This window comes from Poecilia mexicana, unplaced genomic scaffold, assembly GCF_051168715.1.
Source record: "Poecilia mexicana isolate PSO_F unplaced genomic scaffold, ASM5116871v1 scaffold_3, whole genome shotgun sequence".
Classification (NCBI taxonomy): Eukaryota; Metazoa; Chordata; class Actinopteri; order Cyprinodontiformes; family Poeciliidae; genus Poecilia; species Poecilia mexicana.
Window position 1 is genome coordinate 18,458,025 of NW_028263372.1, and position 15,036 is coordinate 18,473,060.

General features: G+C 39.2%; 1 protein-coding gene across 6 annotated transcripts in view; it reads right to left on the bottom strand.

Moving 5' to 3' along the window:
- Positions 1-5,485: 5,485 nt before the first annotated feature.
- tjp1a (tight junction protein 1a) overlaps positions 5,486-15,036 on the bottom strand; it is a 51,694-nt gene continuing 42,143 nt past the window's right edge. For 3 of the 6 annotated variants that reach the window (XM_088004262.1, XM_014971665.2, XM_088004260.1), the window contains 7 exons: positions 14,215-14,391; positions 13,703-13,809; positions 13,340-13,584; positions 12,925-13,079; positions 12,615-12,835; positions 10,764-10,868; positions 5,486-7,078 (listed from right to left, as the gene is read on the bottom strand). In XM_088004262.1, the coding sequence (XP_087860388.1) occupies positions 6,984-7,078; positions 10,764-10,868; positions 12,615-12,835; positions 12,925-13,079; positions 13,340-13,584; positions 13,703-13,809; positions 14,215-14,391 (1,105 nt within the window). In that variant the 3' untranslated portion in view covers positions 5,486-6,983. The remainder of the gene's footprint in view (positions 7,079-10,763; positions 10,869-12,614; positions 12,836-12,924; positions 13,080-13,339; positions 13,585-13,702; positions 13,810-14,214; positions 14,392-15,036) is intronic. The other 3 variants (XM_014971666.2, XM_014971669.2, XM_088004261.1) reach the window with 2 other exon arrangements.

Genomic DNA, 15,036 nt, shown 5'->3' on the forward strand with positions numbered 1-15,036 from the left:
AGAATAAGACTGACATAACTTAAATATTGTTACCTCCGGTATAATTTTCATTGAATAATCTACTGGATCCCTATGAGATCTGGAGTCAGGATGTGGAAGCTCTGGTTTTTGTTTTGTGTGTGTGTGTGTGTGTGTGTGTGTGTGTGTGTTTTTTTTAGTACTCACAGAAAAACCTGCCCAGAAGGGACATGAGTGCCGCACTCTGGGTGATGTAGTGAGCGCCAGAGCCGCGAAGCTGACCGCCAGGATGAGACTCCCCAGGACCATCTGAGAGACTCCAAGGGCCAGCATGATCCTCGTCCGTGTGCGGTATTCCCTCAGCCGGGACAGGCTGCGGGACAACGACGCCGGGCTAAGAGATCCCGGGCCGCTGATGCCGCTGCTGGCGCCTCGGGGCAGCGCGTTCACCGGCATTGTTTCCAAAAAAAAAAAAAAAAAAAAAAAAAAAAAAAGCGAGAGAGCGGGGGTCCTAAAACCGGGTAAGACGCACCGTAGACGAGGTGAATAAAGACAATAGCATCCAATAAGAGTGGAAGCGTCGTGTGGCAGACTGGCCTGAGCTGGTGGACGGCGTGGTCAGAGCTCACTGTGGATGCTCTCCATCAATTAAAGATGCTCCGTGTCGCTCCAATTAGAGATGCGCAGCGGCTGAAAGGGGGGGAAAGGTGGACTGGATGAGGCACCAGAGGTTCAGCATTATTTAAGTCGATCATTTAAAAGAAAATAAGCGACCGAAGCCTTCTTTGACTGCTCTGGCAAAGAACCCATTCCACAAAAGTCAAGAAAAAATAAAAATAAAAAAAAATCCAAAAACGCATTACGCTGCTATCACCCAGCCATGCACCATTGTCACCCTCGCTTTAACTTACAAGCGCAGGAAGAAGACGCGCGATAAATTCATAACATAAACTCAGAGTCCTCGGCCGTTCATTTAAAAGAAGAAGAAGAAGGAAGAAAAAGACAGACAGCCGTCTGAAAACAGGCTGCTTTTGTTTTTCAGGTCTGAAGGAGCCGCGGTGTTCACAGACGACAGCGAAGTCAGCAGCAGCAGCAGCAGCCCGGACAGAAGGTGATCACTGCGTGTTGGATACGAGCCACTGTGCGCGTCTGCATGGCGGCGAGCTGCTCTGCGCTGCGCGGACTGTTTTACTACGACAGGGAAGGAGGGGACAGGCAGCATCGGGAAGGGAAGAAGAAGAAAAAGAAAAAAGAAACACTGACTGGTGGTGCCGGAGGGGATGTGGTGGAGGGTGGAGGGATAGAAATGTTAAGAAATTAAGATAAAAATTCTAATTGTTTTTTTAAAAAATGTACATTTTAACGCGGATTTTGAAGCGAAACAAGTCCTTTAAAATCCAGAATGGGGATAGATTAACCCCAATCACCTCAAACCGTGAGGCAAATTTAAGAGTTTTTCACCCAAAGCTGTTCTGTATCAAACCTATACAGTCAGTTATTATCCCAATTCCACTAAAGTAAGCCATTTCCTTACTTTAATATCCCTTTCAGGGAACAGTTGCCCAGTTGGAAGTATAAAGTTGGTTCTCCATGCCATTAAAACACTGGAAAGCTTTGTCAAACATACAAATTAAAAAGAGTGGAGACAATCAACTGTTTCCCAGCCAGCATGCCTAGGTGGGACCCATGTGGGGGAAAGGAGGGCTAATATATGGGTCCCATATGGGTTTGTCCGCGGGTTCCACAATGGCCCCACATGGGTTTGCCCATGTAGGGCCACAGCTCACATGGGCGCTACATGGGCCCTAAATGGACAAACCCATGTGGGGCCATCGTGGAACCCGCGGACAAACCCATATGGGACCCATATAGTCTGCCCTCCTTTTCCCCACATGGGGCCCAGCATGCTGGCAGGGTTCATGCCAAGACAAGCGACAGCAAATGTAGTATTGGCTCCAAGAGCTTTAATGGAGATTAACAGAGGAAATCAAAAAGAGCTAGACTGAAAATACAGATAGAATGTCAAGAGAGGAACTGTGGTAAATGATAAAATGTGAGGATCGTGCAGAACATGCACTGTGAGTGCTGTGGTGGTGCATCTCATCAATTAGCATGTGTCGTCTGAGTAAAACACGTTTGAAGTAACGGCTGGACCACAGCCTTGCAGCATCATCCGCTGACCAGTCACTGTCAGTTGCTTGATGGAAAAGTATAAGGGTGATTTCCTGGAATGTATGCTGACTCTGCTAGCTGTAATGCAGACAAAAAGCGTGTGAGTGTGAATGAAAGGAAAGGGGTTGTGAAATATCTGTTAAAACCCCCGTCTGGATACCTGCCAGGTTTCTCACTGCAACATGTCTGTTTCTCTCCTTAACTGGGAAGACCCTGCATCGTCGTCCTGCTTCAGGCCTCTGGTCTAAAATCTCTTCTCTGAGTCTGTTGAGACAATTAAGATTTCTCTTAAATGTGTGAAAATCAATAGTGAGAGCAACTTCTGATATAAAAGTGGATTGAGTTTATTCTTATTATGTAATAACCAACAGGCACTACTTCACATTTGCTCAAGTAAAAGTAAAAAGAAGGTTTCAGAGGATGTATTCAAGTGTGAATAAAAAGTAAATGACAAAAAAAACAAACTAATCAAGTACAGAATAACTGATAATAAAATCTGATTTTATATTTTAAATGAAAAAAATAAATGTATCTGCAATTTCTGACTAAAATAATACTTAAAATACTACAAATAAATTTGAAATAACACATTCAGGCAGAATAAACACTTCTTCAAATCAGGATTGGTCCATTTTAAACTTTGCGTAACATTAATACTTCCAGTGCATTAAGTGTATATTAGAACAGGGTAAATACTTTCAGTGACAATATATCACATTTACTGCAGTGGCTTCAAGCTGCATTCCTTGAGAGCCAAAGTCCTGCAACTGTTAGATGTGCCTGTTGTCCCACACTTGAATTACACAGTGAAACTGCCTCACTACCATGAAGTCAAGGTCGACAGAGCTCGGCTAATGAGTTCATAGTGGAGCCAGGTGTGCAGAAGTGAAGAGACATCAAAAAGTTGCAGGACTCTGGCCCTTGAGGAATGCAGTTCGAGACCTCTGGTTTACTGCATCTAATTGATCTCTAAATGGCACAACAGGATCAGCAGATGGAAAATGACATTAGTCTCACTTTAACATAAACTGGTTAAGAAAAATAAATTTTTGTTCTTTCTTTCTTGAAGTTACTTCCACATTATCCAGAAATCTTGCTCTAGTTACAGTAGGAATAGTTAATATTACTCAAGTAAAAAGTACAGTATATAAACTAAAGTTTATATTACTTTTAACCCAGGAAAGGATTTAGAAAAACTTAGAATTGTGGAGTACTCACTTTAACCCAGAAAAGGAATTAGATCTGTCAGTCTTTAGCTTATTTTTATCAGAAACTGTAGAGTACCGTACTCACTATTTAGAAATAGAATTAGATACTTAGCAACCCTGTACAGGAACACTTAATTTACATACTTTAGAACAACATTAGATTAGTTCTCTTTCCTCTTCTTTCCTTTGGTTTGTAATTTTGTTTGTATTTCCTTTTAACTCATGTAAAGCACTTTGAACTGCCTTGTTGCTGAAAATGTGCCATATAAATAAAATTACCTTACCTTACAATAAAAGTACTCCTAAAGGTGTGTGTGTGTGTGTGTGTGTGCGTGTGTGTGTGTGTGTGTATATATATATATATATATATATATATATATATATATATATATATATATATATATATATATACATATAAAAAAAATAAAATAAAGGGAACATTTCACTTTAATTTTGTGTGTGGCTCCAAATCCAGGCCTCCATTGGTTAATAAATTTGATTTCCATTGATGATTTTTGTGTGATTTCAATGAGAATATTTCATTCATTCAGATCTAGGATGTGTTATTTGAGTGTTCCCTTTATTTTTTGAGCAGTGTGTGTGTGTATATATATATATATATATATATATATATATATATATATATATATATATATATATATATATATATATATATATATATATATATATATATAAAATTTATTTTTTAAAAGTAACTCAAGTGAATGTAAGAGTAAATGTTAATACCTATCTCTGAACAAAGGTAACAAAAACATTAGTATTCTTGTTAGCCTTATGTGATATAGGCTATTGGCATCAATTAACTAGTCATCATCAATTAGCTAATCTGCATTCAATTTACTCAATTTGTCTGGGAAAAAAATGTGCAAAGTTTGTCGCCGTTTCCTGGCTCAGGTTAAGCCTGGTAAAAATCAGTTCCTTTTTCGGCTCTGTTATTGATATACGATTGTGGACTATGCTGAGGTTTGAAATTTTACCCAATTACTAATGTTTGCTCGTGACGTAATGCGCCAGTTAGACACTAAGAAGTTTACATAAAATTGCCAGCACTGTAACAGCCATCCTTCTACTGCAAAGAGAGAAATACCGAAATGAACGAGGCATTTGTGACCAACACGGACTGAACAGCTTCGCTGCCATGCTAAACCACTACAAATCTAAAACAACGTAAAAAAAAAATCGACGTCATCGTTCACGACTTCTGATTCTGTTCGCTGATTGGCTCGGTCCAGACTGTGGCGAAAGAGCGATCTGCACCTCTCCCATCGATGACCCGCAGGTGCGAAATCGAAGTTAGCGTGTGTGCGTTTAAAGACGGCTCGGAAAAAAAGCACACGTCCTGGCATGCTAAGATTAAATAGCTATTACGGACAGAAGGCATAACGAAATATTTTTAATTCATTTATATCTCTTTTTGTTGTTCTTTTAGTGCAATCTATTACTCAGATAAATGGAGTTTGAGGTTTTCATAGTCACTTTTAAATTGAATTATTGAAATAAATTAACTTTGATGATGTCCCAATTCAACTTGAGATGCACCGGTAGGTCATGTATTCTTTGATCATTAACAGGTTATTGTTATATTATGAATCACAGCTGTTGCCCATTTCTAATAACAAATTAGTGGTAGTTTTCTCAGTATAAGGGAATGTTATAGATCATAGCATTGCGTCTGTAAAATGATCTAAATTCTTATAGCTTTAATCTTCCAATATCTTGTAATCTACCCCATTGCTGAAACACCTCATTATCGATGACCTTGTGCATTAAATTTATTTACAAGTTTCCTGCACCACCTAGCCATAAACTGAGGTAGTGCAGTGGTGAGAGAATGGTAGAAATAAATGTCTAAGCTTAATTAACCTGTCCATATACGTTGCAAAAGTGAGCATTAAGGTGAAAGCTTTACTTTCCAACAACAGATGGGATATTTAGCTTAAGATCCATATTTTTTTTTTCATTGTATTAATTCTAAGCATATGTAATCCCAATAAACCAAATGAAATAACTGGAATAAATTTGCGTTGCAGTAATATTGAAATAATGTAATAAGAGAAAAATAAAAAGGACACATGTATTTAAAAAGAAAATGTCAATGTAGGGATATAAAAACACCTCCCATGGACTTTATTTTAAAAATGATTTTATTTATTAATACAGTGGTAAAAGTGTGTCGAAGAGGAGAAAAAAAAAAAAGTCAGCCACACGTGAAGAGCTAATATTCAGTTAAAGCTGTGTTATACTAAAAATAAAACTGTATTGGTGTGCCGTACATATTATATTGTCTATTAGTACAAAAATACATTTAAGGGCACACAATATAGCATTCAGTATCACAAATCAGTGAGGGGGACACCATCAGAGCACGTTTTAATGTCTTTTAGTTCAAGTACTTATGAGATCCTCCAATCAGTAAAAAGTACTTTTTCCGTGTCCACAACATTGTGTCAATATATTGGTAGAAAAAGGTTCAATGTATTATTGTTGGTTACAGTTCAAAGGCTTAAGGGTATATCCAGAATAAAAAGAAAACTTGTTCACTTTCTTCTGCTCTTTAATATGTTTTCTCTAAGTTTTATACAAAAAAAAAGAAGACATACAAAAAGTTCATTTACAAAGAAAAGAAACAAGGCAATATGCTAGCTTTATTTACAGCCACTTCTTATCTGTCCTTTTCAGTAATGCATAGCAGATAAAAGAAGAGCTCACCTTTGTTATCTTTTGCCAACCGTTATTGTGTGATAAACCCAAGTTTATTTATACAATGGGTTCACAAAAGAATGGCAAAAACAACTGACATTATACCATAATTTATCATAAGTTATGTTTTCTCTGTATGAAAAGTGAATAATCTGCAGATAAGGCATCACTGCTTATTTGTGTGTGTGTGAGTGCAAGAGTTACCAGGAAGAAAGAGGAAAGAAATGTCAGGTAGAAACTGAGGAAAGTTACAAAACCTGAGTAAAGGGCATGCATAGATCTCCCTCAGGCTGGAAGGAGAAGACCAAGTGCTCAGGGAGGTGGGGGCAAAAGCCAGGAAGCTACAGGATGTAACAGGAAAAGGAAGAACAAAGGAAGGAGTGAAGGTGTCTTTAAGTGTGCTGCTTCGGTTTATCATCGTTTCCTTCAATGGATTCCTACAAACGTCCCTACATATCTCAAACTTTCAAGAAAGTTACCACAACCTGTCGATAAGTCTTCATATTCTGCCCCCTGAACTGAAATATAAACTTGGAAATAAACTCCGAAATACAGTTTCAGCAAGTCCTTCTACACATACTATGTGCATATATAGCATAGACAATTTTCTGAAGCATGTATGCCGCTTTGAAAGCCATCCGTCCGGACACATGAATAAACTCCACTTTATATTTAGTGTTGGTATTTCAGAGATGCATCAGAGGGTTTTACTTCACATCCAAACTTCAAACTGACAGATTTTCAGTCTCGCCTTCATCTGGGTGCGGTAAACAGCACTGACCGGCTCTCCTTCATACTCCACTGTGTGCTGTGTTTGTACGCTCGGACTGCAGCGGTAATGCGTGTACAGTGTGTGTGTGTGTGTTCTAATTCGAGTCCGTCGCCTTCACTTTTCTCCACATTCAGCATTCTGTTCGTCCCTTCTTAAAAGTGGTCAATGAGCACAGAAACGCAGTTGGCTCCCACCAGGTAGTTGGGGTCTCCGGGGAGAGACTTGTTCTGCCAGTTTTTCGGGTCACCTGCAGAGAAAATAAATGGGATGCGTCGGTGAGTGGCAATAACTGCTGTTTGCGTTAATCTCCGGCTCCAGTGCATAGTCGGAAACATTTTACATAAAACAAAAATTGGTGTAAATTACTTTATAAACAACAATGGATGCAAAATGTGATCATATCCGTTGCAAGTCACATAACTGTGGACATCTATGGCCTACTTCCAAGTGTAGTGCCACAAGAGGCCAGTAAAAGCTGTTCAGGATTTGTTTTTATTGAAGGTCTCCAACCTCTTGTTGACTGTTAATTAAAATCCAGTCACTGTGAAGACTAAGCATGAGAGCGACTATAAACTGTCTGTGCTAAAAGGAAGGTTCCAATCAATGATGAACGGATGCAGAACCAGGTCAGTGCAGAAAAGCCTCAGTATGCGACACAATTCATTAACATAAAAACATCTGACTGGTTCAAAAAAAAAAAAAAAAAAAAAGCGTAATTACCGAAGCTCTATGACTCAATTTAATATTGTGATGTTTAATTAAACCAGCATAATACAGAAATGTGTTTTCATATCACATGCTACGTGAGCTCCCTCTTGTGGTAGTTTTTTACATAACCAAATTAGACAATGCAAATGGAGCTAAAAATATCTTCATGATTCAGCATCGTCAAAGAGATGCTGCCAACTTGCACATTGTTGTTTTCACATCCTTTTTGGGGTCCGAAATTCATGCGTTGCCATGGGATGCAGAGGGACCTGCTGTACTATTGTGGGCGAATGCAGCTGACTTTGCTGTTTAACAGAAACTGTGAAAAAAGTGCTTTGATTTGCATATGCTATTTGTGGAACTTTAAAGTTATTTTTATATAAATCGTAGTAGGATAGCTAAACATCTTCTGAAGAAGTACATAGTTTATAAAGGCACAGATCTACTAACCTAGAACATTGTGACAGAGAAACAAACATGTTAAACATCAGATAGTGGGATAATGATGAGCATGAGATACAAACCGCATATAGAAATAACTTCTAGGACCTTTACACAAACGCTTCAGGTGTCAAGGTGCCCATAAGGTGCACCGACAGACCTTAAGATGAGACACTGCAAAGTGTGTTTGATCAACTTACTGTGACTCTCAAACCCAAACTGCCCATTAATGAGGCACTTATGGAGCTAAACTGTATCACACTGGTTCAGACTGAAGTGTGAAGTAACCACAGCGAGGCCACAGTGGGCACGAGAAGTAGAGATGAAAGGAGGCAGCCAGACTTGAATAAAAGAGTAGAAGGAGAAAGCAAAGAAGCAAAGTGAGAAGAAAAACCTCAGAAAGGGACAGAAGTAGACTCGAGAGTGGTCTTGCTTTACAATAAGGGGATTACAATGCAGCCCCAATAATCCTCCCCCAATTCCGCAGGACGACAAAGTGAGCTGACATTTCTATCAGAGCCCTCAGTCTCATCGCTAAAATGAGGCTAATTAACAGCTAATCCTGACCACTGCCTAAATCACTGCTGGTTTTGAAGATAGTTTGTGGGAAGGACAAGGTTATGAAAAGATGAAGGACTTTCTGATTGTGTTCTTGTGCTTTTGCTCTTTAGTGCAAATAGACATTCAATTATTTCCTGAAGGCTTAAACTGTCATTTTGCTTTGGAATAACAGAGATGAATATGCAGTAAAATACATGTCGTATATTAGAATGGGAATTGGTGCAATTTCTGGGGTGTTTTGGGCAATAAGAAAACAGACGTGTTTTGTAGGTTTTAGGTGGTTTTCAGGCAAGGCAAACTATTATGGGATACTGCTTGGAAAGTTTATCTAAAAAACTTTGAAATAAAGTTTGACACTTCGATCTTTGACTGTGGAAATGGGGAACAACCAAAAGGACAGAAGCATCATAGTATAAAACCTTTTTAAATTTGCTCCTGTTTTGAAACTGATCAGCATCTACTTTTTAAAATAGTGTCTTTTTATTTAAATAATTAGCCCCAGGTACACCTTACAATATAAACCCCAGCAGTTTTGCAACGTAGGTGAGCTAAAGTGTCAATAAATGGTTGCATTACTTTAAAAATTTCTTTAAAATGTTGCCAATCAGTGGCCAAAAGATACACAATTTTGTTGTCTGCCTTGTGCACTTCCATGTTCAAGGACCTAAAATTAGAGTTGTGGTGCTACATTTCTACACTGTCTTGTCTCAGACATGCTAGATTTCTTTTTTTATTTTCATCCATTTTTTTTTTATTGCAACGTAGTGTGAAGCTAGTCACAGGATTCGGATGCAACCAATAAAGTTTAATTTGAATTTTCTAGTTGCCTTCTGGGCGAAATTAAACAGATGAGAGGGAGAAACATTTTCCAGTATAAATATGTGGGAAATTTTTCCATCTATGCAGCAGGCGGAAAGAAAAAAAAGAATCACAAGTGAGCTTTGTCGAACTCAATGAAAGAAACTGGGGACCCAGTGCAGCCAATTAATCTGGAGAGCAATATTAATATTGCAGGAATGGTCTTTAAGTAGAATTCTCACACGTTGTTTTGGTCTTAATCTCAGTTCCCTGAAGGTGTTTGTATGCGCTGGTCTTCGGTTAGGTGGTCTTGACCAGGAGTCTAACAAAAACAAATTTAAATACTCATTTGTTTTATTGCACCAAACACGCAAGATCGTGAATTGACTGTTTACGTCTCAATCGGGGGTTTACCAACCGCAGTGCTAGATTTTTTTTTTTTTATTCTATCACTGAATTTTCATATCTCTTGGACCAAATATGTCAATGAAATGATAATATTTTAATCTTCAACACCCAGCTATGTGGATGCTAAACATCTGTTTTAAAAATCTACTTGGACCCAAACCTTTCCCCTGCAGTCGAGATGAATTTGGTTTGCCTTTTTTTTTTTTTTTTTTTGACATTTCCTGATCCTTCAGCTTACACGAAGGGGAGACAACAAAAACTGGCTACAAAAGTATATTTTCTCCTGTCTAAAAGTCAGAGTCAAAAATAACTCTTTGGGAGACAGGAGCTCTAAATTTAGAGACGTGCACCTCAGCATGAAAGCAAGATGTCTTTGTTTATCTTTGGAGTTTATGTGGAATGACAGGTTTTATTGGTTATGACGATGTCCCAGATTCCAGCAGATCTGCAGCAGATCCAGAGCTGTTTGTTCTTCAGGTCAGGATTTGGGTGGCTATGTGAGAAAAATCCCTACTGAGCCGAGAAGCATGGGTTACAGTCCCGTCTGACGAAACTCGGTATCGTGCAGCCAAGCATCCAGTGCATGCAAGTTAGGTAAAATGAGATAAAGTTAATATGCCGGAAAAGAAATCAGGAGAGAAATACTGCATTGGTAAAGCAATAAAGCTTGGAATGGAAACCAGTGATACAGCAAATGAAATTGTGTGGGTGAGTTTATCAGCATAAATGATAAAAATGAAATAAACCCAAAGAAATCATTTGTGAAAAAGGCAGATTTATTTATTTTTTTTCCCTCAGATTGATTCTTCTTGATTAAATGTTTAGAAATCTTAAATGTTTGATTTTGGATTAAATAAACGAAGAACCAAGGCCAGGGGAAAAAAAAAAAATGCTGATTTAACAAGTGACTGAAAATGCTGAATTTGTCACACAGCCAGCCCAAACGACCCCGGAAGAGCAGAGAGAGCAAAGCATACCCGACGAGGAGTCGGAGGATTTTAGAGCAAAAGACCAACCATCAGGGGTCATTGACGCACAGTGAGGTAAGCGCAGCTCCACAGGCTTCAAGAACTTGAGGCCGTGAGGTCCACACATCACCAGAGGGCTGAGCAAAGTCTCTCCTGTAAACACAAAACACAGTATTGTTGTGCACTCAGTTAAACAGCAAGCTGTCACGTTTGAATATTTGATCAGAAATTGGTTTTTAATTTCAATTCTGTATTAGTTTTTATGTAAGAAATGTGTTGTATATGAAAAAAAAAACATCTAAATAGTCCAGATTAGACAAAGGCAATTACATTTACTTTAAATCCGCTTTACTTTAATCTTATTTTGAGATCACAAACCATGAAAATAATTCAACAATGTTATAGCAATTTGTTCCATCTAATTGTAAAGTAGGCATAGTTGAGCGTTCTGCCTGTGAACTAGATACCCAATTCAAAGATTGAGGATTAAATGTGCTTGATTAGTCTTACTGCCGTAAAGTAACTAAACTAGAATGAGAAAATATATAAAATTAAAAAAAATTTCTGCAAGCTTTCCATTGCTCTCACTTTACTAAGCAGATTAAATGAGATACACTCCCGTTAAGAAGAGACAATGTGACGCTCTACACGAAACATTTAGCGCTCATTACTCAGCATCCAGCTGCTGGTTGGTAGCTGTTTTTATTTAGCGTCAAACTGTAGCTGTTGTGTCAAACCGGACTTCTGCCTTGAACCCACCTCAGTGACTCATGACTTCAGTAACTTCTATATTTTACTCCATTAGCCAAACCAATCACACAACCTGCTTCCTGATGTCGTGACAATCAGGAGCAGAAGTTCCAACTGTAATTAAATTAAAGTGACAGGATCACCACCCCAGATCTGCAGTCACGATTACACCTGCAGTCTGTCTCAACAGAAGCAGCGATGAGCAGAAACAACTGGTGACTCCTGACTGCACTCTAGACTCATGTATTCGATATCTCGGACTTTCCCCATCTGTTCTGGGAAATATGATCACGAGGTAATGCAATACATACTATCAAGAAACAACAAGCACTGTGGAGTAGGCAAAAGCTCAGTCCCTGAAGTGTAACTCCAGACCAAACAATGTAAAATAACTTTCTATGATCCACTGATAGTCTACTGTAGTTAAATACTATAACCTGTCAGAGTCGACTGTACCAGACGTGGATCAACAACATAAATAATACAAATATGGTGGAATAAAAGATGTTGGGAGAATAATATGCTAATAAATGCATGCACAAATCAGATATTAGCATTTTTAAAGCTGCAGTATGGAAGCTTCATAATCAACAATGTTCTTTTAAATATTTATTAAAACTGCCACTATGTTCTGACAGAATAACATGAGACATGATAATCTATAAAATAAAAAAAACAGAGCTCCTCTGCCTTATCCCTGTGATCCTACTGCCACCTGCAGAAATACACAGCTCGTTCAGAAACAACCAATCAGAGCCAGGAGGAGGGACTTAGTGCTGACAATCAAGCTATTCTTAAAAGAGTACATTAAAATATACAAATACCTTGAAGAACAACAAGTCTGATACATGTTTGTTTACAGGTGGGAAATGTATGTAAAAAGAGACAAAATACCAGTACATGGCTGTCATTCCTATCATTTTCTCAATTTAAATACGGAACACTGGGAAAAAAAATAAAACGCAGTCCGTTTTTAACATAAATATTTTTCTACCAATTTCTAAACAAATAAAATCGGATCCAGCAATACAACCACCGAATGCTGAGACAAACATCTGTGCACATCTTGCCAAAATGGCGAAGTGAAACACAACACCTAAGACAACAAGGAGAAGTGTCTCAACGTCCTCCTCCTCCTCGGTGAGTTACCTTTCTCCTTGTCGAGCGGCGGCAGGATGCTGTTGTCTCGGCAGACCTTGAAGTAGATCTCCTGCTCCACTCCGTCAGGGATGGCGCCCTGCGGGATAATTATGCTGACCCCTGTTTCGATGGAGCTCAGGACGCCGCCGTTACTGTTGAAGATACCGCGAGCGGTGGCGACCACAGTGTGACCCTCGTCTTCATCCTCGTCGTCTTCAAGGGCGCTCGGGCTGGGAGACGGACACATTCCCCGTGACTCTCTCTATCTCTCTCTAGAAAATGGCTTTGGTTTCATTTGGACTCAGAGTGTTTCTGTTACCTCACAGGGATGGCCTTGGGAACGGCGTTGACGTTATTCTGCTGGTGTTTGGGGCGGTTATCCACAGTGCGTGGGAAGGTGTCCACGCCGCTGTCGTGGTCCGTGTTCTGAGGCTGCGGGGGGATCTGAGGCTTTACTGCAGTGGAGCTTGGACCCTGAGTCACATAAATCGTTTAAGTCAGAAACACTAAATATGGAAACTTTATTTTCCCATTTCCCAATGAGTTGGAGTCAAGATGAAACAAGAAAATGTACACTAGTATAAACAAACAAATCAACTCAACACAAAAAACTTTGGTAATAAAGAAAAAGTAGCATCTTAAGCAGCAGAACTATTAACTTAATATATTCTTCTAAGCTCTAAATTTAGAAGTGAACCAATTTATATCAGATTTATTTCCTAAAACAGATTTACCTTTGGCGCAATCTCAGGTTTATCGTTTGACAGAAGATTGTGGTTGAATTTCGGGCTGTCGAACATCCGTGCGAAAGGTTTGGCTGAGGTGGTGAAGGGCTTGGGAACGAAGCGGTTAAAGCTAGACGGCGCCCCAGTCGTCTTCGGAGGCTGCTCACTTGTGCCGTTAACAGGAGACTTTTCGGGGAAACTCTTCTGAGGCAGGAAGTTGCTCTGGACAGTGTTTTCTCGGGCTGGAGGCTTGACTGTGGGAGAGCAGTGCAACGCAAAGTCAGTAAAAGAAAGAAAAAAAGATCCACGCTCCGAGATCTATGTATGCATGCAAGTTTCTGCCTTTTGCAAGAAAGTTAGAGATGCATTAACCTTCAGCTGACGGTTTAGGCAGTGTGGCTGGTGGCAGAGAGGGGGTCACCTGAGAAACCGGTTCATACTTTTTCTCCACTGGACTCGGTTTGTCTACGGACTCAGTCCTGTAATATGACAAAGTAAAAAAGTTTAGCTTGAAAGGAGAAATACTGTGTCAGTGAATGAGGAAGGAGCAGGGGCATCACCACTATGTCACGCAATGGGAACGTTAACTTTGGAACAAGGTTTAGTTGGCATGCACAGTGTGTGGGGAGTTAAGTGTTTCAGCTTTTTCTACATCTAACTCTGATCGAAGCCAGGCAGGTTAGAAAACAAAGCTGAATATAGAGACAACAGAGTAAAAAAAAACAAAAAACTAATTTCTAATCTGTTGCAAAGGATGCCGATCAGTAAGGCAGCGTTAATGCGTGCAGGTTAAATCTGGCGTTATCTTTTTGCACTAAACACAAAGCCACTCCACAAACATCACGTCCAAAGCGCACGGCAGTGTCAGCGGGACTGAGGATCACCTGGGGAAGCTGTGAGTTGTTTGTGCTTGTGGCTGGGGTTTGTTAGGGCCCGTCTGAAGTCTGTCAAAGTAGGACAGCTGCTTCCTGTAGTAATCCTCGTCCTCATCAGGATCGTAATGGTTTGAGCGGACAATGTCATCGGCTGCCTTGGACTGCAGCCTCTGGGGCTCTGGAGCTCTGGAGTTGGTTCAATATATAGACTTATCATTTTATCCCCCGTATCTCGTGGTATTTATAGTAATAATGATAACAGTGGCGATAAAAGAAATAATCTATTAAATTCTTTGCAGTCTTTTTGTAAGCATGTCACAGCAATCACAGCGCCACAAATACGGCTCTTAAAATATCTTCAAACTTTTAAATGGGCTACGTAAAGCAGAGTGATTTTTATTACCAAGCCGTACATAGTAACTACATCTAATCATATTTTAAAATTTATTGATGCTCCCATAAAACAGTGGAGTTGACAGCAAAAACAACAATTATGACAAAGCAGACAGGTTTTTGGGACTCGATGCAATCTGCTGGGTTTCCTCACAAATGTTTCAAACTATTTTAAATTATTAAATGAGCTTTCCGTACTATTTGATATGATCCATTAGAATGTATGTATGATTGGATTGAATTTTTTTATTTTTTTTGCAATTGTGAATTGGCACTATATAAATAAACTGAATCAAATTATCATTGTGACAATAAGTCCAAATTCTTATGATAAAATAATTTTTACAATGACCTTAAAACAATACAATAAATGCCCATCCATTGTTGGGCATTAATGCAGTTTAATGTAAGGCACAAGGTTAAACACTCCAGGAGTAG